The 26191-nt window shown below is 46.3% G+C and overlaps 1 protein-coding gene across 2 annotated transcripts in view; it reads right to left on the bottom strand.

The window, feature by feature from the left end:
• MYLK (myosin light chain kinase) overlaps window positions 1-26191 on the bottom strand; it is a 358890-nt gene that overhangs the window by 64117 nt on the left and 268582 nt on the right. The window contains exons 19-21 of one of the 2 annotated variants that reach the window (XM_082262181.1): window positions 12509-12559; window positions 11260-11387; window positions 6259-6412 (exon numbers count right to left, since the gene is read on the bottom strand). In XM_082262181.1, the coding sequence (XP_082118307.1) occupies window positions 6259-6412; window positions 11260-11387; window positions 12509-12559 (333 nt within the window). The remainder of the gene's footprint in view (window positions 1-6258; window positions 6413-11259; window positions 11388-12508; window positions 12560-26191) is intronic. The other variant, XM_082262182.1, reaches the window with a different exon arrangement.

Raw genomic sequence — 26191 nt, forward strand, 5'->3', positions numbered from 1 at the left:
CAATCATCATTAGAATTACAGATTTTCTCCACTGTGTTTCTTAATTGCCCCCTAATCTTCCCGGTCATCCTTCACAGAGCGCCCGGAATCCATCACAGCGCCAACTGATAAACAATATTTCATAATGACCCCGCACACTTGGCTCCCCCGAGCGCCCCCTCCATCCAGACTTCACGGAACGCTGGAGCGTTCAAATAAAACCGCGCCCCTCGAAGGGTGACCGACATTGACACGAGTCAATTAAAGAGAAAACAGAAATAAACCGATTCCAGGAAGACTTCAACGTTCTTCGGAAAACGAGACTCGCCTGGAAGGAGCCCCACATTCTCATCGTCATATTAAACCCCCCCCCCCCCCCCCCCAGTATCAGTTTGGAACAATCGGGAGGGGAATAATCGAGTGGATTCAAAAGCGGGTGGAAGATCGCACATGGGAAGATGGGAGGTGGAACATTTATGTTCCCATGATGCTTAGCAACAGAGCTGTAACTGGAAACCTCTGGACCCCAGTGCAAGAAACCACAAGGGGCCCAGCTGACCCTAGGGCAGTGCCCTTCCCACTGATCCCGGGGCTCTTTACTCCCATTGAGGGACCCTTTATTACAGTCCTGCAGCAGACCCCCTTCCTGCTGTCTTGCCACCCCCCCCACAGTGGCGGGTAAAAACAGTGCCCGGTAACAAGTGTGGCCTTTGCAACCCCGGTAGTCCTGCCACTGGTGTCAGTAAATTTTTTATTTTTGCTTTTTTTTATCATTTTTTTACTATTTTATTTATTAATAATGTTATATATCCCCATTGGGGGGCTTTGGGGAGATATCAGGGGTCCAAACAGACCTTGAGACAGAGAAAGGAGATTGAGGACCTCCATCTCTGCAGCCTCAGCCTGCACCGAATGAATCAACAGTTCTTACTTTTCTGGTGCAAAACATGAATTTCCATTAAAGTTTAACCACTTAAAGACCAGCCGCCGCAGATATACAGTGGGTATGGAAAGTATTCAGACCCCCTTAAATTTTTCACTCTTTGTTATATTGCAGCCATTTGCTAAAATCATTTAGGTTCATTCTTCTTCCTCATGAATGTACACATAGCACCCCATACTGACAGAAAAACACAGAATTGTTGACATTGTTGCAGATTTATTAAAAAAGAAAAACTGAAATATCACATGGTCCTAAGTATTCAGACCCTTTGCTCAGTATTTAGTAGAAGCCCCCTTTTGATCTAATACAGCCAGGAGTCTTTTTGGGAAAGATGCAACAAGTCTTTCACACCTGGATTTGGTGTGAAGGAATGGCAGGAGGATCCCCAAATCCAGGTGTGAAAGACTTGTTGCATCTTTCCCAAAAAGACTCCTGGCTGTATTAGATCAAAAGGGGGCTTCTACTAAATACTGAGCAAAGGGTCTGAATACTTAGGACCATGTGATATTTCAGTTTTTCTTTTTTAATAAATCTGCAACAATGTCAACAATTCTGTGTTTTTCTGTCAGTATGGGGTGCTATGTGTACATTCATGAGGAAGAAGAATCAACTTAAATGATTTTAGCAAATGGCTGCAATATAACAAAGAGTGAAAAATTTAAGGGGGTCTGAATACTTTCCGTACCCACTGTACTAGAGAGGTACGTCGGCTCTCAGGAGTGGGTCTCGGGCGGGGGGGGGGGGGGGGGGTTTGTTCTCCACATCTAGCCTTACAGATACAACTGGCCCTTTGAGGGCAACCATAATGCTGATGAGGCCCACAATGACATGGAGTGTGACACCCTGCTGTAAAGGATTTTAGAGCGTTGCCGATGGAGATTTTTAGGTACCGTAGTTTGGCGACCCTCCAGGGGCAGATGCAGTATTAAAGTGTGACATGTTCAGTATCGGTTTACTCGGGGTAACATCATCTTTTATATTTTACCAAACATTTGGGTATTATATTGCGTTTTTTGCACCTTAAAATTCATTAACATTTATTTTTCCCCAAAAACCGCTGCGCAAATATTGTGTGGCACAGCAGGTGTTAGGGATACAAGTGGTAGCCTGATGGCAGAGGAAGGCCCCACATGTGCTGGAGGGCGGAGCTTAGACGGGACCCCCCAAGGTAAGTGACACAAGCTAACCTGAGGTGCGGAATCTAAGTATCCACCGGTTTTCGCCAGGGCCTCTAGTGGTGAGGATGGACTTTGCTGCGTGTGGATACCAGGTCGCAGTCCTCAGGGTCGCCCCACCAAGGGAGAAACCGGTCAAGATCCGAAGGCAGATAAGCAGACAAGGGAGATCCGAGAGAATGGTCAAACAAGCCGGGGGTCAGGACGGGCAGCAGGTCAACAAGGTCAGGAACAAGCCAAAGGTCAAACGGATATCAAACAGGTAACAGGAAGCAGGCTTCAGGAACACAGGAAGAGCTGCAGACAAGACAGCGAAGACACAGTGCTTCTGAGCTGTTTAACTAAGGCAGCCTGTTTGCCAATTACTGCAATTAGTCTGCTCTAGTTTAACCCTTTGGATTGCAGAATCATGACAGCACATTCCTAACAGCAGGTGAGCGCTGCCATTCTCCTGAATAGGCCCCGTACGGGAAACCTGTACTTTGCCCCTCCCCCATCTACAGCCATACTAGACCAAGAGAGTTCATAAATAGCATCTACAGTAATCCCCCGCTCCATCGCGGTTCAGTTTTTGCGGTCCCGGTAATTCGCGTTTTTTTCTGTAATGTTATTTTACTATATAAATCATTAAAAATGAAATATTTTTGTGTTTTCCATAGCTCTTGCTCTGTCTCTCTGTATCTTTTATGTGTTTAAATGAGTTTCTATTGTTTTAAAAATGTGTTAAAAGACATTAAAATGCTTTTACACGTACAGTGACAGTAAAAAATCATGCCTACAATCCATTTTAATCGGGTTTTTCTATTTCGCGGAATTTCACTTTTCGCGGCTGGGTCCGGAACGTAACCCCCGCAATGGAGGGGGGTTTACTGTATACCACATATGTCAAATACAAGGCTGAATTTTGCCCGTCAGGCCATTTTTTGTAGCCCTTGCACCTCTTCTGCATGAAGAACCGGCCCTTGTGCAGAGGCTAGACTCTGTCCCCTCTCTCCTCCTTGTCTCAGCATTCGGCAGCAGAGAGGAGAAAAAATCTCCTCCTACAGATCCTGGACAGTCACAACAATTCCTTGCAACTCTCCTCTGGTTTTCCCCCAGACCCTGCACTTTGTGCTTCCTATCTTTGCAGCTTCTTCCTGGCAGTGCGGCCCTCCTGCGCAAACCAACATAGACCTACGTCGATCGCGCACCTGCAGCTAGGGGGTGAGCGCCCGCCACTCGTCAGCAGGGACTCCGATGCACGGGGCAGGGGGCTCCGATTGACACCTGCGATCGCTCCCCGCTGAGAGAGAAGGACGGTCGGCTGTTGTAAACACGACAGACTGTACTTCTCTCTGGAATGATCATAGAGCGCCTGTGATCCTTCTATATAGGATCACGTCTCTATGGTCATTCCATATGCCCCGCCCCCTTACAGTTAGAATCGCTCCCCTAGGCTCACATTTAACCCCTTGATCACCCACAATGTTAACCCCTTCCCTGCCAGTGACATTAGAACAGTGACAGGGCATATTTTTAGCACTGATTACTGTAGTAATGTCACTGGTCCCCCCGAAAGTGTCAAAAATGTCAGTTAGGGGTCCGATCTGTCGCGGTCCCGCAAAAAATCGCAGATCGCCGCCATTACTAGTAAAAAAAAAATCTTAAACAATAATAATGACATGACAAAATTGTTTTTGGGAATGTTATATAGTATAAAGTGAAAAATATTGTTTTTTTTTTTTTCAGAATTGTCACTTTTTTTTTGTTTATAGTGCAAAAAAATAAAAATCGCAGAGGTGATCAAATACCACCAAAGGAAAACTCTATTTGTGGGGAAAAAGGGACATCAATTTTATTTGGGTACAGCGTCACACGACCGCGCAATTGTCTTATAAAGTAACGCAGTGCTGAATCGCAAAATATGGCTTGGTGATTAAGGGGGAAAAACTTCCGGTCCAGAAGTAGTTAAGGGGGGTGCACTGTGATGTAAGGGAGGGTGGGGAACTTTTGACTTCTGATGGTGGGGGGGGGGTTAGGAGGGGGGGCTCTAGACATAGGATGTAAAGGGGGAGGGGGGTTGGGTTCTAGAAATAGGATGTAAAGGGGGAGGGGGGTTGGGTTCTAGAAATAGGATGTAAAGGGGGAGGGGGGGGTGCTATGGGCATCTAGTCTTACAGAAGCAGCCAGCCCTTTGGGGGGCCACCATAAGGCTGATGCGGCCCGCAATGAAACTGCGTTTGACACCCCCGCCCTATACAGTCATTTTATTGGCCGGCTTTACCAAATTCCCCAAAACTCTGAGACGGGTTCTTCTTCATCACAGATCAATCCAAATTGAATCTCATATCCTTATTTCCTGCGAATTCCGCCACCCTTCCCCCCAAAAAAACATCAAAATTAATAAATTTAAATAAATAATTGTTGAGATATAGGAAGCCATCCATTGGTGGCGCTCTCCAGCCAATCCCAGTTGTGGATGGAGTGACGCTGACAATGTAACACTTTGTTATCCTGAAGCTCCCGGGAAATCTCGCCATTCTATTCATATAAAGACGCAAATTTCCTAACATAACCCCGAAATAGATAAAGCGAGCTCAGCGCACGCCGCGCAACAGCTGACACAACAAGCCGGCCCCTCAGGGGGGTCACCCCATAGAATAGAAGGTCACCCGTGTTTCGGCCTCTCACTGACTGTTATCCAGGGGGGCCCCCATCTGAATGTCATTATATCTTCTATCTGGAAGATCGCCCCCTGCAGACAGCTAAGGATTATAAAGTCAGGAGGAGCTCCGCTGTCTGCAGACAAATGTCCCTTCCATGCAGGAAGAAGGCCACCCAAGGGATATCTGATATAGATAGTCCCCTCCCCCGAAGGATATCTGATATAGATAGTCCCCTCCCCCCCTTCCAGGTATTCACATGACCAGTGCCAGAAAAGACTGCATGTGCAGGGGGAATGCACTTATCTCACATTATTACACAGGGGCGATGCACTTATCTCACATTATTACACGGGAGGATGCGCTTAACTCACATTATTACACAGGGGCAATGCGTTTAACTCACATTATTACACAGGGGCAATGCGCTCAACTCACAATTTTACACAGGTGTGACGCACTTAACCCACATTATTACACAAGGACGATGCGCCTAACTCACATTACTAAACAGGGGCAATGCACTTCACTCACATTATTGCACAGGGGCAATGCACTTAACATTATTACACAGGGGTGATACGTCTAACTCACATTATTACACAGGGGCAATGCACTTAACTAACATTATTACACAGGGGTGATGTGTCTAACTCACATTATTACACAGGGGCGATGCGCTCAACTCACAATTTTACACAGGTGTGATGCACTTAACCCACATTATTGCACAGGGGCGATGCGCCTAACTCACATTATTACACAGGGGCGATGCACTTATCGCACAATAATACACAGAAACAATGCACTTACCCCACATTATTACACAAAGGCAATGCACTTATGCCACATTAATACACCAGGGCGATGCACTTATGCCACATTAATACACAGGAGAGATGCCCTTAGCTCACATTATTACACAGGAGAGATGCCCTTAGCTCACATTATTACACAGGAGAGATGCCCTTGTCTCACATTATTACACAGGAGAGATGCCCTTGTCTCACAGTATTACACAGAGGCGATGCCCTTATCTCACATTATTACACAGGGGCGATGCCCTTATCTCACATTATTACACAGGGGTGATGCCCTTATCTCACATTATTACACAGGGGCGATGCACTTATCTCACATTATTACACAGGGGCGATGCACTTATCTCACATTATTACACAGGGGTGATGCACTTATCTCACAATATTACACAGGGGCGATGCCCTTATCTCACATTATTACACAGGGGCGATGCACTTATCTCACATTATTACACAGGGGAGATGCACTTATCTCACATTATTACACAGGGGCGATGCACTTATCTCACATTATTACACAGGGGCGATGCACTTATCTCACATTATTACACAGGGGCGATGCCCTTTTCTCACATTATTACACAGGGGCGATGCACTTATCTCACATTATTACACAGGAGAGATGCCCTTATCTCACATTATTACACAGGGGCGATGCACTTATCTCACATTATTACAGAGGCAATGTGGGGACTCACCGAATACAGTCAGGTTGACCTGTGCTTGCTTGGAGCCCTGTTTGTTCTCCACCACCAGGGTGTAGCAGCCGCAGTGCTCCTGGCGGGCGCAGGAGATGGTCAGTTTGCTGGAGTCCTCTGAGCTCTCCACCTTGATGAATTCACTGTCTTTGATCTGATGGTAAAGAGGACAGGAAGGTCAGAAGAGGATGCAGATATGGTCCCTGATGCAGACAGATAAAGCCCCAAATGAACAACTGGGGTGCCAACATACTCAAATGGGTGGGGCACCTAATATACTTAGAAGGGACCCCTTCATGTGCAGAGGGCCTTGATATAGTCAGAGGAAGCTCCCAATATACATAGATGAGGTTCTTCTCACTTCTTATGAAATCTCTGAGACTTGAAGTAAAGGAAAATCTCTCCAACGGGGACACATACAGCAAAAATCAAAATCTGACAGGGAGTTCCACCCATTTCCTATACTATCCCTCCAAAAACATCTGGGCTTTCGGTACATTTCATTTTTAAGTCGTCTATTTTTAAGGCCCCTTTTGCACGATCAGACCAATAGGGTCCGCCTGTCTGTTGTTCAGGTGGACCCCATCAGGCCACCCATTGACCTCTATGGAGAGGCGGATGTCAGCGGAGATGTGTCTGAAGACTCCCGTCTGTCATCTGATCGGACAAAATCCGCTGAAAACAGACGTATGGCTATAGGTTCATCATCCATGCAGCGAGTCGGATCGGATGAAAATGGACAGGCGGGAAGCGTCATCCGCCTGCTCAGGGGAGATCAACGGAGCGCTCCCCATCGAGCAAGCGGAGTCCATCCAAACTGATCCACCCCATGGGGAAGGGGCCCAAATCTTCTATTATTTTATAGGTAAAATAAGTACGAATCCGGCTTTGTTCTGGACTCCAACCAGCTGGCGGATGCGTCGGCTGGTTGCTGGGGAGACCTGGGAAGAGCCGCGAAAAGGCGGCGGGAGGGGGGTCGTCCCTTCCCACTCACTGGGATAACACCTGAGCGGCTCCCGAGCAGCATCGGCTGTTATCTTCTGAAAGCCGATGGCCGGTTCTAAAGAACGGTACCGGGGTGATGCCTGCAGCTGCAGATCATCCCCCTACAACCGCTTCTCCGAGCCGACGTACAGGGACAGGTATAGGTATAGGAACGGGGACAGGGACAGGTAAAGGGACAGGTATAGGAACGGGGACAGGGACAGGTAAAGGGACAGGTATAGGAACGGGGACAGCGACAGGTAAAGGTACAGGGACAGCTTAAGGTACAGGGACAGGTATAGGACGGGGACAGGGACAGGTAAAGGTACAGGGACAGGTATAGGTACAGGGACAGGTATAGGAACGGGGATAGGGACAGGTAAAGGTACAAGGTACAAGGACAGGGACAGGTAAAGGTACAAGGACAGGGACAGGTAAAGGTACAAGGACAGGGACAGGTAAAGGTACAGGGACAGGTATAGGAACAGGGACAGGTATAGGAACCGGGACAGGTATAGGAACGGGAACAGGGACAGGTAAAGGTACAGGGACAGGTATAGGTACAGGGACAGGTATAGGAATGGGGACAGGGACAGGTAAAGGTACAAGGACAGGGACAGGGACAGGTAAAGGTACAAGGACAGGGACAGGTAAAGGTACAGGGACAGGTATAGGAATGGGGACAGGGACAGGTAAAGGTACAGGGACAGCTATAGGTACAGGGACAGGTATAGGAACGGGGACAGGGACAGGTAAAGGTACAAGGACAGGGACAGCTTTAGGTACAGAGACAGGTATAGGAACGGGGACAGGGACAGGTAAAGGTACAGGGACAGGTATAGGAATGGGGACAGGGACAGGTAAAGGTACAGGGACAGGTAAAGGTACAGGGACGGGTATAGGAACGGGGACAGGGACAGGTAAAGGTACAGGGACAGCTTTAGGTACAGGGACAGGTATAGGAATGGGGACAGGGACAGGTAAAGGTACAGGGACAGCTATAGGTACAGGGACAGGTATAGGAACGGGGACAGGGACAGGTAAAGGTACAAGGACAGGGACAGGGACAGGTACGTTGCTTCACGGGAAGTGGTTAATTGAACAAGCTGAAGTTAGAAGCGGATTGGCTACCATGCACAGCTGCACCAGATTCTACACTCCAATTTCTCCCCCCATTTTATTTATAATGTGAAGACATTTTAACCTATTGTAGAGGGTGCTAATCCACGGACTGTGGAAAATTTTGCATTTCATTTGGAAATTAAGGTCCCAGAGTCTGGAGGAGGAGCGGAGAAGCACAGAATCCAAGTTGCATGAGGTCCAGTGTGAAGTTTCCACAGTCAGTGATGATTTGGGGAGCCATGTCATCTGCTGGTGTTGGTCCACTGTGTTTTATTAGGTCCAAAGTCAGTGCAGCCATCTAGCAGGAAATTCTAGAGCACTTCATGCTTCTCTCTGCTGACCAGCTTTATGGAGATGCGGATTTCATTTTCCAGCAGGACTTGGCACCGCCCACACTGCCAAACCTACCAATACCTGGTCACATGATCATGGGATCACTGTGCTGGATTGGCCAGAAAACTCGCCTGATAAACCCCATAGAGAATCTGTGGGGTGATGTCAGGAGGAAGATGAGAGACACCAGACCCAACAATGCAGAGGAGCTGAAGGCCGCTATCAAAGCAACCTGGGCTTCCATAACACCTCAGCCGTGCCACAGGCTGATCGCCGCCATGCCACGCCGCATTGATGCCGTAATTCATACAAAAGGAGCCCCGACCAAGTATTGAGTGCATCCTATACTGTACATGGACAGACTTCTCCTCCTATACTGTACATGGACAGACTTCTCACTAAGACAACATTTCTCTATTAACCACTTGCTGACCAGCCGCGGTCGTTTTACGGCGGCAGGTCGGCTCTGTCCCGTGAAACAACATACCTGTACGTCACTTTGCGGGAGGTGCGCGCACGCGCCAATTGGCTACAGGGGGAGCCAATCAGCGAGTCTAGTGGCCACGATGTCCGCCGGCCACCCGCAATCCCTCCCTGTGAAGACAGAACGGCGGTCTGCTATTGTAAACATGGCAGATAGCTGTTCTGTCAGTTATGAACACAGGGAGTCTCTTATTTAGGAACACAGATCTCTGTGTTCATCCAGCAAGCCCATCCCCCCACACAGTTAGAAAGAACCCCCTAGGGTTCTTTCTAACTGTGTGGGGGGATGGGCTTGCTGGATGAACACAGAGACCTGTGATCTTTTTAACCCTTTGATCACCCCTGGTGTTCTTCTATATAGGATCATAGGTATCTATGGTCATTCCATAAGCCCCACCCCCATACAGTTAGAATCACTCCCCTAGGCTCACATTTAACCCCTTGATCACCCACAGTGTTAACACCTTCCCTGCCAGTGTCATTAGTACAGTGACAGTGCATATTTTTAGCACTGATCATTGTAGTAATGTCACTGGTCCCCCCAAAAGTGTCAAAAATGTCAGTTAGGTGTCCGCCATAATGTCGCAGTCCTGCTAAAAATTGCTGATTGCAGCCATTACTAGTAAAAATAAATAAATAGAAATGACATAAATCTTTCCCCTAGTTTGTAGTTGCGATAACTTTTGCTCAAACCAATCAAAATACGCTTATTGGGATTTTACCAAAAATATGTAGTAATATAAAAATTGGTCTAACAGGATGAAAAAATTAGATTTTTAAATAGTTTATATTGGAAATTTTATTTAGCAGAAAGTGAAATTTTTTTTTTTTTTTTTTCAGAATTGTCGCTATTTTTTTGTTTATAGCACAAAAAATAAATAACAAAAATTATAGAGTCTACAAACGATGCAATATTTTTATAGCATTTTTATTTATTTATTTTTTAGTAATGGCGGGAATCAGCAATTCTTAGTGGGACTGCGACATTGCGGCAGACAAATCCAACATCTAACAGACACTTTTGACACTTTTTGGGGACCAGTGACATTATTGCAGTGATCAGTGCTAAAAAAAAAAAAAAGCACTGTCTCAGCATTAATGATACTAGCAGTGAAGGGGTTAACATCAGGGGAGCTCAAAAGGTGAAGTGTGTCCCTAGGGGGTGCTTTCTAACTGTGTGGGGGAGGTGCTCAGAGTGGAGGAAGACAGATATCAGTGTTCCTGCACACAAGACCCCGGTCTTCCTCCCTGTCAGAGCGGCGATCTGCCTTGTTTACATAGGCAGATCGCCATTCTGCCTCTCCCAGGAATGATAGCGGGTGGCCGGCGGACATTGGGACCTGTTGAGTGACATGCCCGCTAGCCAACCGCAGCACAATCGCACCTCCGGTGGCGGGATCGTGCCCTCTAGTGGCTATTGAATGAAAAGACGTACAGGTACATCATTTCGCGCAATAGAGCCTCACTGCCGCAGTATAAACACAGCGGACTGTTGGCAAGTGAATAAAAAACTTTTTTTATTTTTTTATTGGTCTTATGTAATATTCAAATTTTCTAAAAATACAGAATTTTGGGGTGTCACTCGCTGTAAGCCTTAATCATCAAAGTTAATAGAAAGAAATGCTGGAAATCTATCACTCTGTGTGCAACAATTCTATATAAAATATATGAGTTTACCTCTTATATATATATATATATATACATACATATATATATATTATATATATACACATATATACATATTATATATATACACATATATACATATTATATATATACACACATATATATATATACACATATATATTATATATATATATATATATATATATATATATATATATATATATATATATATATATAAGCTGTATATCTTTAAAATGGAATAGCATGTGTTTTCAATGCCTGCCATTGAATAAGTCCCACCATATAACAAATCTAGTATATGGTTGGTGATACGAGGGATGTGGTCCTGTGATCACACACACCAATCCACTCTGCATGTTTTCCAATCTTATCTCGTATCATCGATCAATCTGATCACTGGCTCCATCATCTTGTCACATAATCAATAATCACCTCTCTCTTGAACTTCATCCAGGTGCAGGTAATTGGCTGCATCCCCGCCACTTTGGACAGAAGTACCACGTTCTCCCCGGCGCGGACTTTCTGGTCTTCGGGAAATTGGAGGATTTGTGGTGCAGATGCTGAAGGAAGAAACAACACAAAATGTAACACTGTCCAACAGACAATATTCCTTTTCATACTGACGGACAATTTTTGGCGCTAGTATTTTTTAAAAGGGCCCATGAATTTATTTTGAGGGGACAGCAAATTTACACTGTTATACAAGCTGTACACTCACTACTTTACATTGTAGCAAAGTGTCATTTCTTCAGTGTTGTCACATGAAAAGATAGAATAAACTATTTACAAAAATGTGAGGGGTGTACTTACTTTTTTGAGATACTGTATATCATGTGATCCTTATGCCAAAGAAGGAATTTTTGTTGAGACGGGACGCGAACAGATCCACGTCCAGAGTCCCCCACCTGGCACACAAGAGGTGAAACACCTCTGGATGAAGGGACCATTCCCCCTGATCCAAGGTTTGACGACTCATATAGTCCGTCTCCCAGTTTTCCACACCTGGGGAGATTTCTCACTTCCTGTTGAGTTTCTGGGACAGGAAGTGATTATTCCCAATGACAGCAATACAAATCTCATAGAGATTCGGAACTTTCCCATAACTAGAATTTTAGGTTAGAGGTGTGCTTTATGCTGACTTTGCTTTCATGTTTGGGGGTCATAGGGTGTGATTACTTTTGAGTTTCCCCAGCAATATAACAAACACCCACTGAAATTAAAAATAACCAAAGCATTATAGAACATGTAATATTATCAAGCCACATCCTTATCGATTATGATACCACTGTATGATTACTTTGTATCATTCTATTGTATCATTATATTGTATCATTATATTGCAGTGATGGGGAACCTTGGCACCCCGTATGTTTTGGAACTACATTTCCCATGATGCCCAACTACACTGCAGAGTGCATGAGCATCATGGGAAATGCAGTTCCAAAACATCTGGGGTGCCAAAGTTCCCCATCACTGTTATATTGTATCATTACATTGTATCATCATATTGTAGCATTAAATTGTATCATTACATTGTATCATTATCATTTTATATGATTGCCGCCAGTACAGACGCATTCTATTGTCACCATTGTTTACAAGGGTTTAAATATTGTTCAATGTTGGGGAGTCACGATTGGCATTCGCCATAGAATGGGGGAGGGGCTGTCAATCCTTCTACCTGCTTTAGGGGGGGTCTTCGGAGCTGGCTTCTTCTTGATGGTGGCCCCATCTGGAAGGAAAGCGCAGGGAATCATTACAAATCTTAATGTGGGCGGGAGGAGAGGCGGAGCCATGCTGCGATATGATGCGATAGATGGATTCCACAATGGCAGATCCGTGGATCTGCTCCAGGTTACATGATGGACATGAGATGGGATTAGTAGCCATGAAGGTACGTTATAAGCGGAGGTCAGCAGGGGGGCGCTCCAGTCGCTGGGGCATGAAGCGGTTACATGATGATGCCTGTGATGTCATCACTGCCTTTCTCTTACAAAGAAGTGCCGCAGCAGTTTACAATGGAGCTGCTGAACCAACTTTGTGCGGCACTTCTGGTAATAACGGCGGCGCATCTCATGCAGTTAGGATAAGCGGCGGCTTGGTGGACAATTTATGACGGATGGAGTTAAAAGAGAGATGAGGATGAGGATGGAGAGCAGAGAGAACAATGTTTACATTCAGAAATAAAATCCTTTTATAATATTGTTACCAAAGTTTGAAACAAAAATAACAAAATAACAAAAACAATATAGATCCAGTAAAAACACTTCCTGTATTGTCCCTTTCACATTACAGTAAACCCCCCTCTATCACGGGGTTTACGTTCCGGACCCACCCACGAAAAGTGAAAATCCACAAAATAGAAAAGCCTTATTAAAATACACTGGAGGCATGTTTTTTTACTGTCACTGTACGTGTAAAAGCATTTTAAGGTCTTTAAACACACTTTTAAAACAATAGAAACTCATTTAAACACATAAAAGATACTGAGAGACATAATAAGAGCTATGGAAAACACAAAAATATTTCATTTTCAATGATTTATATAGTAAAATAACATTACAGAAAAAAAAAAAGCAATATACCGGGACCGCAAAAACTGAACCGCGATGGAGCGGGGGTTTACTGTAATCAGGTTTTCAGTTTTAAAAAAAAAAAAAAAAAAAAGCAGAAGAAAAATGTACCCCTTTATATCCTATGGAACTCTTCAGTTCAGTTTTTAACCACTTCAGCCCCGGAAGGATTTGCCCCCTTAATGACCAGGCCATTTTTTGCGATTCGGCACTGCGTTAATTTAATGGACAATTGCGCGGTCGTGCCCAATTAAAATTGATCTCCTTTTTTTCCCACAAATAGTTTTCTTTTGGCGGTATTTGATTTATTTTTTTGCGCTATAAACAAACAAAGAGCAACAATTCTGAAAAAAATAAATAAACATTTTTCACTTTTAAAATATATAAAAAAAATAAAAAAAATTAAAAATCTAATTTTTTCATAATTTTAGGCCAATTTTTATTCTGCTACATATTTTTGGTAAAAAAAAATTCCCAATAACTGTATCTTGATTGGTTTGCACAAAAGTTATCACGTTTACAAACTAGGGGAAATATTTATGTAATTTTTATTTATTTATTACTAGTAATGGCGGCGATCTGCGATTTTTAGCGGGACTGCGACATTGCGGTGGACAGATTGGACCCCTAACTGACATTTTTGACACTTTTGGGGGGACCAGTGACATTACTACAGTAATCAGTGCTAAAAAATATGCACTGTCACTGTACTAATGGCACTGGCAGGGAAGGGGTTAACACCAGGGGCGATCAAAGGGTTAAAAATCCCAATAAGCATATTTTGAGTATTTTGATTGGTCTGCGCAAAAGTTATCGCGTCTACAAACTAGGGGAAAGATTTATGTAATTTTAATTTATGTATTTATTTATTTTTTTACTAGTATTGGCAGTGATTTTTAGCAGGACTGCGACATTGCGGTGGACAGATTGGACCCCTAACTGACATTTCTGCACTTTTGGGGTACCAGTGACATCACTACAGTATTCTGTGCTAAAAATATTTACTGTTACTGTCATAATGACACTGGCAGGGAAGGGGATAACCCAAGGGCGATGTGAGCCTAGGGGGTGTTTTCTAACTGTGTGTGGGATGGGCTAGTGGAATCAACACAGAGACCTGTGTTCCTAAATAGGAGGATCACAGGCGCTCTGTGTTCATTCCAGAGAGAACAATGGTCTGCTGTGTTTACAACAGCAGACTGTCATGCTCTCTCCACGGGAAGCGACCGCGGGTGGGTGGCGGCAATCATGGCTGCCGGCCCCATGGATCGGCTTCCCCGCTGCCTAATGGACCTATACGTTGCAGCCGAGCCTGCCTGCCGCAGTATATCTGCGGCGGGCGGTCAGCAAGTGGTTAAGAGTCCTGCGTGCTGCATTTTTGGTTTACAACTGCACCTCCCCATTGAAAACGCATCCAAAAATGCATAGAGATTTATCTCCATGCTAAAAAGCTTGACAGGCTGGGGTATTGAGGACTCTTCCTCCACCCTGAGTGGAAGTTGTCCCCCCAAAGTTCATCTCCCAGAGATGGGCGCCCCTCCATAAACTCCCACCAAGCTGTGCATTCCGGAGACTTCGTCTTTTCCTGGACACGCCGCCATATTTAGATTGGGAAAGGTCACTGAGGATTCCTAAGTGGCTTTAAAATGTCAAAATATACTTGATGGAGAACAACTTTCAATGTTTACCGGGAATTTTAAGTGAGATGTGATGGCTCCTTAATCATCACAAGTTCATGGAAAACAATCTGTCAGTGAGGACCGCATTTCTGGCATAAAGAGGAAGAGCTGGGAGGAGTCCCGAGACTCTCAGAAGATTATACTCAGCACTAGGACACCCCAAAACCAGACCCATAAAAGTTTCCCTATTACCCCAAATGTAACCATTGATAAATGAGGTAAGCGGGGAACACACAAACATTTGAATAAAGCAAAAATGTTTCTGTGATACTGTATGTGCTGTAAACCAAAAGAAATATAATGAATGTAGAAGGTGCAGCTGTGATAAAATTGTTTCAAAACACCCAAAAATTAAGTAAAAATATAGATCACTGGTCCCCAAACTGCAGCCCCCTGGGCTGTATGTGAGTCTTTGCTTGCCTTTATCTGGGACACTATTCCCCCCACTGACACCAATGATGGGACACTATTTCTCCCACTGACACCAATGATGGGGCACTATTCCTCCCACTGACACCAATGATGGGGCACTATTCCTCCCACTGACACCAATGATGGGGCACTATTCCTCCCACTGACACCAATGATGGGGCACTATTCCTCCCACTGACACCAATGATGGGGCACTATTCCTCCCACTGACACCAATGATGGGACACTATTTCTCCCACTGACACCAATGATGGGGCACTATTCTTCCCACTGACACCAATGATGGGGCACTATTCCTCCCACTGACACCAATGATGGGGCACTATTCCTCCCACTGATACCAATGATGGGACACTATTCCTCCCACTGACACCAATGATGGGACACTATTCCTCCCACTGATACAAATGATGGGGCATTATTCCTCCCACTGACACCAATGATGGAACACTATTCATTCCACTGACACCAATGATGGGGCACTATTCCTTCCACTGACACCAATGATGGGGCACTATTTCTCCCACTGATACCAATGATGGGGCACTAGTCGTCCCACTGACACCAATGATGGGACACTATTCCTCCCACTGACACCAATGATGGGACACCCTGGTATTCCATCACCGTGGGGAGGCCCTAAGATGGCAGGAAAGGGGCCCACTGAAGAACTTGTGAAAGGGTCCTGCAACGAGAGTAAAGGGCCCCAGGATCAGTGGGAAGAGCCCCAGGCCAGGGGTCCGGGGGGCCCTTCATGGTTTCTTGCACCGGGGCCCTGAAGGTTCTAGTTACGCCTCTGTAATTGATACATTGTTACTAGGAATGGGCTCTGTGTTCAAGTCAAACGTAAGTTGGACTCAAACATCAGCTGTTCGTGTGTTTGATGAACACACAAACAAATGGGGCGCTCGGCGGGAGGTTCGCTCGCAGAAGAGCGCCCCATAATGCACCTGACCTGTATGCTTTGGCCAATCACAGCACACTGTCCTGTCAGAGCAATGATTCGCCAAAGGCAGAGTGCCTTTAGCCAATCATGGCTCAGGGGCTAAGTCCACACCCCACACTAGATAAGGCTGCTTACACGGAAGACTCATATAGTGTGTGATTATAGAGATTAGGCAGGTAGTCAGTGTATAGTGTGTTCAGTCAGATTAGTGCAGTCAGTGTAGTGAACAGGTATACCCCACCTTTATAATGTATGGATATGTTGTAGTCCTGGGTCTCCTCTCAGTGCTCCCCAAGTTTTGTGTTCCTGTCACTTCTAGTTCATGAGCAGTGCCATGCCAAGCTGACCAAGATTTCCCATAGATGCAATTTTAAAGACAGGGAGCAGTGCCATGCCAAGCTGACCAATATTTACCATAGGCACCAATGGTAAAGGCAGGGAGGAGTGCCATGTCAAGCTGACCAATATTTCTCGTAGATGCCAATGTTAAAGACAAGGAGCAGTGCCATGTCAAGCTGACCAATATTTCTCATAGATGCCAATGTTAAAGGCAGGGAGAAGTGCCATGCCAAGCTGACCAATATTTCCCATAGACGCCAATGTTAAAGACGGGGAGCAGTGCCATGTCCAGTTGACCAATATTTCCCGTAGACGCCAATGTTAAAGAGGTTGTAAACCCTCTCTTGGAACTTGTACCTATAGGTGATCCTTTAATAAGTCTGACCTACAGGTACTGTAAATATCTCCTAAACTTGCACCGTTTAGGAGATATCTACTTTTAATGCAGCCGATTACGTCATCGGCGCATGCGCTCTGAAGGAACGACTACCAGAGCACTGTGCCGTGAACGGCGGCTCCTGCGCGCATGCACCTCCGGCCAATCAGATGGCCGGAGGACGCGAACCAGGAAGCAGGGCGGCCGATTATGTCGCCGTCCTGTCGCTGTGCGGGCGGCACTGTGGGAGCTTCGTTCTAAGGTAAGTACTTCATAATGAGATAGTATGCGATGCATACTAGCTTATTATGCCTTTGTCTTACAGGTTTTTTTTTTTTCTCATTTTTTTCGCGTAGGGTTTACTTCCTCTTTAAAGACGGGGAGCAGTGCCATGCCAAGCTGACCAATATTTCCTATAGATGCCAATGAGCAATGAAAGCTGGTCAGGGCAGGAAGGGGATGAAAGTGCCCCGTATTTATATGGTTAAGGGGAACCCCATGACGGAATTTAAAAAGAAAAATGACATGGGCATCCAACCCAAAATCTATACCAGGCCCTTTGGTTCTGGTACAGAATTTAAGTAGAACGCCACGCTAAAATTAAAAAAAAAAATGGCATGGAGTCCACCCCAAAATCCATACCTGAAAAAAAATGGGTTCTGTGTTTTTTTTAAAACTTTTCCTGGTGAATCGGTACCCACCCACCCACCCAACTTTTCCTGGTGAATGGGTACCCACCCACCCAACTTTTCCTGGTGAATGGGTAACCACCCCCCCACCCCATGTTGAGGGCATGTGGCCTGGTATGGTTGGGGGGGGGGCTCGTTCGTCCCCCCCCCCCCCTTTCCTGCCCTGCCAGGTTGCGTGCTTGGATAAGGGTCTGGTATGGATTATGTGGGGGGACCCCACGCCATTTTCTTTCATTTTTTTTTTATCTGTATTGCCGGGAGCCGACAATACATTACAGCCGCCAGCAAGTTTAAATTACATTTTTTCCTTTAGGCTACATTCACACCTGAGCGTAGCGTTTTCGCGTGTTTTTTACCGCGATTTTTACCGCGATTTTTGTGCAGGCGTTTTTAGATTGAATAGAGACCAATGGAAAACGCCTCTAATCTGCCCAAAAAGAAGCTCATGTACCTTTTTGAGCGTTGGGCGTTTTGTATACAGCATATCAAAACGCTCAGATGTGAACAGGGGCCATTGAAATGAATAGGATTTGTCTTGTTGGGCGTTTTGAGAGCTGATCCTAGAGCAGAAAAACTCCCCAAAAACGCCCCAAAACGCCTACATGTGAACGGAGCCTTAGAAATGTCAGTATTGCTGCAGCAGGCTCCATACATCGTACAGCTGTTCCACTTTACAGGCAGACTAAGAGGACCCCCCAGGCACGATATTTAAGGGGATTTTTCCTCTGTTCGAGATTTTCTGGTGAGAACCGAATAGGGGGGTGTTCCACCCATCACTAATTGTTACACAACTTATTATAGAAATGTTTTATCTTTATTTTTATCGCTCTTTAATTTTTAATGAGTAAGCGTTCTACTCCCTTTTCTGGCCAATGATGGTCAAACTTTACATATAAGAAATATAATAATAATAAAATCCTCCAATGGAATTACTGCCCAGTGACTCCACTCTGATATATCCCAGCTGTCTCGGTACGGGGGGGGGGTCAATCAGCAGATCGGCTCCTTACATTCTTGTTTATTATTAACTTTAAACTTCTTTAATGAACCGGATAATAAATCCGGATAACAAAGTCATTTTGGAAACAAATCACTTAATTACTCAATCACGCCGGCTGAATTTTAAATGATTTAATTGAAGGAATGCCCCCCCCCCCCCAACCCACATAGTCTATAGACACCAGTTCCTTCAATCAGGGAGTTTTTCTATCCTTTTCTTCTCTTTCTCATGAGTACTTGTCTACCTCTTCTCTGCCTATTTCCTTCTCCCCCCCCCTTTCTGACTTTGAGCTCCCCCCCCCCCCCATTTTTTAATTTTTTATTTTTTTTCCACCAAGGGATGGGTAATTCGACCTAGTCCCATCCAGGACAAAGGTCATCTAGAACCTAGGGTGAACATGCCAAACTGCGCCTCCCCCACAAGACGTATGAGCATTATATGGCAGCAAAATCCTCCCCCCCCCCACATAAAAAAAATTGAGCAGTAATCTGCATGCTTACCCCTAAGAATAAATGCCCCCTTTTAGCACAAATCTTTGCCCCCACCCCCCATTTCCTCAAATCCCTCAAGCGCAAATGCGCCCCTGACCCCCCCCCCCCCCCCCAACGAAAATCACCTCGCCTAGCACAAATCCTCTACCCCCCAAATTTCCGTTCCGAGTACACATTACCTTTCCCCCTCCAAATCCCCCCCCCCCCCGCCAACACAAATTTTCCCCCATCCCTACTCCTAGCACAAATACCCCCCAATCATCCCTACTAGCACAAATCCCCCCAAACAATATTCCCCTCGTAGCACAATTTCCTTACCCCCTACCATATCACCTCCTCTAACACGAGCCCCCCAATTCCCCCTGCAAACGCAAATCCTCTTCCCCATCCCCCCTCCCAACTAAATTCCCTTAAGTCACCACTCCTAGCACCCCCCCCCCCCGCCAAATTCCCCCTCCCAGAACAATATCCCCTGCTGCCCCTCAAATTCCCCCTCCCAACACAAATCCCCTCTCCCCCAATTTCCTTGTGACACCCCCTCCTCTTATGATACCACAGTGCCCAAGGCAGCTTCTCCTCCAGCCCTCCCCTTCTGCTCCACTCAGCTCTGGGCCGCCGTGCCAGGACACCTGTTGCCATGTCCGGCACCGGATGTCGGATGTTTTTGCACTTTTGCTTTGATTAACCCCAAAAAAAGTGTTTTTCTTTTACGTTTACAAACATGATCTTTATCGGGGGTTCAATCTCCTGGGATTTATATGCTCAGCTTGTACTTTATGTTGTTCTCAATAAAAACTATTCTACCAGAAAATGGAAAAGTTTTATTAAAAATATATATTAGCAAGTGGGACCAGTGAAGGTAAAACAAAAGCCGATTAAACTTGAACTTTAAACTTCCACTTCCAAGATATAATAGTGAGAAGAGTTTCCTCCGCTGCAACTGAAATCCTAAAACTGAGCCAATCTGTCATGGGACCCCCTGGGAGGAAACCTTCACTTCATGTTTATTTCCGACATTTCCCTTCAAAGCTTCAAAGCCAAATCCCAGACAGGCAGACGATCGTTCTGAGAGAACGAGGAGAAATACTGCAACATGTGCAAACCAAAAATCCCGTATAGAGGTCATAATATGTGTATATAGGGGAGTGCAGGGGGGGGGGGGGTCAAACTAGATGTAACCCCATCAGCAAAATCATAGGAGCTGTAATATAATTTCATTTCATTTCAAAAGTCAGTTTTCATTTTTTTAAATCTGCAGTTTTCAGTAAAATGATCATTGGTGATTTGCCTTGAAGGGTCTTGTTCATGTTCTTCTTGTTATGAGGGGTTCCCACCATCCCTGTGCTGAGTTCTCGGGTCTGTACACCTGCTGTGCCCATTATGAGGGGTTCCCACCATCCCTGTGCTGAGTTCCTGGGTCTGTACACCTGCTGTGCCCATTATGAGGGGTTCCCACCATCCCTGTGCTGAGTTCCTGGGTCTGTACACCTGCTGTGCCCATTATGAGGAGTTCCCACCATCCCTGTGCTGAGTTCCTGGGTCTGTACACCTGCTGTGCCCATTATGAGGGGTTCCCACTATCCCTGTGCTGAGTTCCTGGGTCTGTACACCTGCTGTGCCCATTATGAGGGGTTTCCACCATCCCTGTGCTGAGTTCCTGGGTCTGTACACCTGCTGTGCCCATTATGAGGGGTTCCCACCATCCCTGTGCTGAGTTCCGGGTCTGTACACCTGCTGTGCCCATTATGAGGGGTTCCCACCATCCCTGTGCTGAGTTCCCGGGTCTGTACACCCGCTGTGCCCATTATGAGGGGTTCTCACCATCCCTGTACTGAGTTCCCGGGTCTGTGTACATCTGCTGTGCCCATTATGAGGGGTTCCCACCATCCCTGTGCTGAGTTCCTGGGTCTGTACACCTGCTGTGCCCATTATGAGGGGTTTCCACCATCCCTGTGCTGAGTTCCCGGGTCTGTGTACACCTGCTGTGCCCATTATGAGGGGTTCCCACCATCCCTGTGCTGAGTTCCGGGTCTGTACACCTGCTGTGCCCATTATGAGGGGTTCCCACCATCCCTGTGCTGAGTTCCCGGGTCTGTACACCCGCTGTGCCCATTATGAGGGGTTCTCACCATCCCTGTACTGAGTTCCCGGGTCTGTGTACATCTGCTGTGCCCATTATGAGGGGTTCCCACCATCCCTGTGCTGAGTTCCTGGGTCTGTACACCTGCTGTGCCCATTATGAGGGGTTTCCACCATCCCTGTGCTGAGTTCCCGGGTCTGTGTACACCCGCTGTGCCCATTATGAGGGGTTCTCACCATCCCTGTACTGAGTTCCCGGGTCTGTGTACATCTGCTGTGCCCATTATGAGGGGTTCCCACCATCCCTGTGCTGAGTTCTTGGGTCTGTACACCTGCTGTGCCCATTATGAGGGGTTCCCACCATCCCTGTGCTGAGTTCCCGGGTCTGTACACCCGCTGTGCCCATTATGAGGGGTTCCCACCATCCCTGTGCTGAGTTCCCGGGTCTGTACACCTGCTGTGCCCATTATGAGGGGTTCCCCCCATCCCGTTTGATTTATTTTATTTTCTATATAAGGAGCTGAAATGCATGAAGTTGGGGGGAGGAGGCAGACACAGAACTCCTAGCTATGGATGGCGGGCCCCTTTAGGGGCCCCTGTAGGAATATACTATCTCCTCTGTTCTTTGCTGTCTCGTATTCTCGGTATTGCGCTCTGTCCCCAGCCAGCAGATCCAAGCCACATAAAAGTCAAGTGCCGCATCTTCTAAGTATTTGCTCTGCTCACCATCCCTACTGACATTAAATATACAAATGTCTGCGGGAGATTTATGGGTTCTCCATTTTAGCGTTTTCTCCAGTAGCTGGAGAGGGGGGCGGAGACTTCACGGGAATAAAACGCTCTCCTGGCGTATTTCACAGCCATGTTTATACATCCAGAAGATTCCGCTGTCTGGGAGAAAAATGCTCATCCTAAAATAGAAGATCCTAAACCTGCTAATGTCAGCACTGTGCCAGGCACGCCACAGGGGGCGTAAGAGCAACGCAGCGAATGTGAAGATGATTGTTACATAATTCTGACCACCGGAAATTATTCTGATCAATGGAGTGAAATTCTTCCACACATATACAAGCAAATGAATTGAAGCTCATTAGGTTATATAGGAAGCAATGGGAATGCAGGGGAAAATAATGATTTGATCCCCCTGCAGATTGTGTAAGTTTGTCCACGTACAAAGAAATGGCGGGTGTATAATATTTATCATAGGTGTATTTTATATGATAGAGACAGAATATCCACCAAAAATCCAGAAAACACACATGATACAAATGTTATAAATGGAGTTGCAGTTCAGTGAGTAAAATAAGTATTTGATCCCCAAGTAAAACATGACTTAGTAAATGGTGGATAAACCCTTGTTGGAAGCACAGAGGTCAGACGTTTCTTGTAGTTGGTGACCAGGTTTGCACACATCTCAGGAGGGATTTTGGTCCTCTCTTCTTTACAGATCTTCTCTAAATCCTTGGGCCCCTTTCACACTGTCCACTCCATCGGCAGACTCCGTTTTTCTCAGCGGGGGATCGATTCACCGATCCCCCGCTGAGCAGGAGGATGGCAGCTCCGTCTCCACTCTGTGTGCGGAGACGGAGCTGTCAGGTCCCAGCTGCCCTCTATGGGGGTATCGGATGAGAACGGACCGCCTGTCCGTTCTCATCCGGTCCGATCCGCCAGACGGATGGAAAATAGGGTTTCCATCCGTCCGGATTTGAGGGACAGGATCAGATCGGATGTCAGTCGACATGTCTCCACTGACATCCCCTGCCTCATAGAGATGCATGGGGCATCCATTCAGATCCACCTAAAAAACTGACAGGCGGATCTGAATGGTCCGCATGTGTGAAAGGGGCCTAAAGGTTTCTTGGCTGTTGCTTGGCAATTCGAAGTTTCAGCTCCCTCCATAAATTTTCTATAGAATTACGATCTGGAGACTGGCTAGGTCACTCCATGACCTCAATGTGCTTCTTCCTGAGCCACTCCTTTGTTGCCTTGGCAGTATGTTTTGGGTCATTGTCATGCTGGAAGACCCATCCATGACCCATCTTCAGTGTTCTGGCTGAGGGAAGAAGGTTCTCATCCAAGATTTTGCAATACACGACCCCGCCCATTGGCCCCTCAATGCCACAAAGTCTGCTTGTTTCTTTAGCAGAGAAAGAGCCTCAAAGCATCATGTTACCACCTCCGCGCTTGACTGTAGGGACGGTGACTGTAGGGAAGGTGACTGTAGGGAAGGTGACTGTAGGGATGGTGACTGTAGGGACGGTGACTGTAGGGAGTGCTGTATTTTGGCCTAGGCCGACAAGGCGGCACTTTGCAGGGGGGCGTCAAAAAAGCCCCCCTCCACCTTAGACTCTATTGACCACTAGTTGCTAGAGCTGCCTCTCCCACCCCCCCCTCTCTCTCTCTCTCATCCCCCCCTCTCCCTCAATTCCCCCCTCTCTATCACCCCCCCCTCTCTCTCTCATCCCCTCTCTCTCATCCCCTCTCTCTCACCCCCTCTCTCTTGGTCTCTAATCCCCTCTCTCTCTCATCCCCCCTCTCTCGGTCTCTAATCCCCTCTCCCCCCCTCTCTCTCACCCCCCCCCCCTCTCTCTCACCTGTCTCTCTCTCACCCATCCCCTCTCACCCCCCCTCTAGTGAGATGTCAGGGGTTCATGCTGGGACTTGTAGTCCTTCAATTTTGGAGGGAGTCACATCCATTAAAAAGGAAGGAGCGGGGCACATTTTACATAGGAGGGTGGGGGGGGGGGGTGCTCAATTTTAGTCTTGCCTAGGGCAGCACAAAACTAAAATACACCACTGACTGTAGGGACGGTGACTGTAGGGACGGTGACTGTAGGGACGGTGACTGTAGGGACGGTGGCTGTAGGGAAGGTGACTGTAGGGACGGTGACTGTAGGGACGGTGACTGTAGGGAAGGTGACTGTAGGGACGGTGACTGTAGGGACGGTGACTGTAGGGACGGTGACTGTAGGGACGGTGACTGTAGGGAAGGTGACTGTAGGGATGGTGACTGTAGGGAAGGTGACTGTAGGGACGGTGACTGTAGGGAAGGTGACTGTAGGGAGGGTGACTGTAGGGACGGTGACTGTAGGGACGGTGACTGTAGGGAGGGTGACTGTAGGGAGGGTGACTGTAGGGACGGTGACTGTAGGGACGGTGACTGTAGGGATGGTGACTGTAGGGACGGTGACTGTAGGGACGGTGACTGTAGGGACGGTGACTGTAGGGACGGTGACTGTAGGGATGGTGACTGTAGGGACGGTGACTGTAGGGACGGTGACTGTAGGGACGGTGACTGTAGGGATGGTGACTGTAGGGATGGTGACTGTAGGGAGGGTGACTGTAGGGACGGTGACTGTAGGGACGGTGGCTGTAGGGAGGGTGACAGTAGGGATGGTGACTGTAGGGATGGTGTTCTTTGGGTCATAGTCAGCATTTTTCTTCCTCCAAACATAGCGAGTCGAGTTAATGCTAAACAGCTCAATTTTGGTCTCATCTGACCACAGAACTTTCTCCCAGTCCTTCTCTGATTTAGATGTTCATTGGCAAACTTCAGACGGGCCCATACATGTGCCTTCCTGAGGAGGGGGGACCTTGGGGGCGCTGCAGGATTCTAATCCATGGTGGTGTATTGTGTTACCAATGGTTTGTATGGTGACTATGGTCCCAACTGCCTTGAGATCATTCACAAGCTCCTCCCATGTAGTTCTGGGTTGATCCCTCACTTTTCCCATGATCATCCTCACCCCATGAGGTGAAATCCTGCATGGAGCTCCAGACCGAGGGCAATTGATGGGTATTTTCTATTTCTTTCATTTGCGAATAATCGCTCCAACAATTGTCTCCTTCTCACCGAGCTTCTTGCTGATGGTCTTGTAGCCCATTCCACCCTTGTGCAGGTCTACAATCTTCTCCCTGACTTCCTTAGACAGCTCTTTGGTCTTCCCATGATGGTGAGGTTTGAATGGAAGAAAAGAGATTCTGTCTACAGGTGTCTTTCATACACATAACGAGTTGTCGTTAGGAGCTCCTTCTTACATTACCAGGACTAATCTGTGTACCACATGAGCACATACTGTAGCCAGTCTGTGGGAGCCAGAATTATTGTTGGTTGGTAGGGGATCAAATACTTATTTTACTCACTGAACTGCAACTCCATTTATAACATTTGTATCATGTGTTTTTTCTGGATTTTTGGTTGATATTCTGTCTCTATCATATAAAATACACCTATGATAAAAATTATACACCCGCCATTTCTTTGTAAGTGAGCAATCTTACACAATCTGCAGGAGAGCAAATCATTATTTTCCCAACTGTATATCGCCTTTATAAGTATTATGAGAATCCAAATTTCAAAAAACGTAAAACAGATATATTTTCATATTCATAGTATGACAATAAAAAAATAAAAAAAAAAACTATCACATAGATAAACGCATTTCAATTATAATTCATTCACATAAAACCTTTACCAAATCTTTTAGATAAAACCATGGACAAGCAGGGGTGTCAAACTCAATTTCATTGTGGGCCGCATCAGCATTACGGTTTCCCTCAAAGTGCCGGTTGTATCTGTAAGACTATATAAATGTATCCATCTAGGGCTTTTTTTCCCAGAGAAAAGGTGCAGGAACTCAACCACGTATCTAACAGTGGATGTGGCTAAATTGCAGTGGGAAGATCTTAAAAGGGCAATAAATACGAGGAGTGCATTATGTGGGGAGTTCATGGAAGCGCCACATACAGAGTGCTGGGTT

Source organism: Pelophylax lessonae (assembly GCF_965119305.1).
Source record: "Pelophylax lessonae genome assembly, chromosome: 6".
Taxonomy (NCBI): domain Eukaryota; kingdom Metazoa; phylum Chordata; class Amphibia; order Anura; family Ranidae; genus Pelophylax; species Pelophylax lessonae.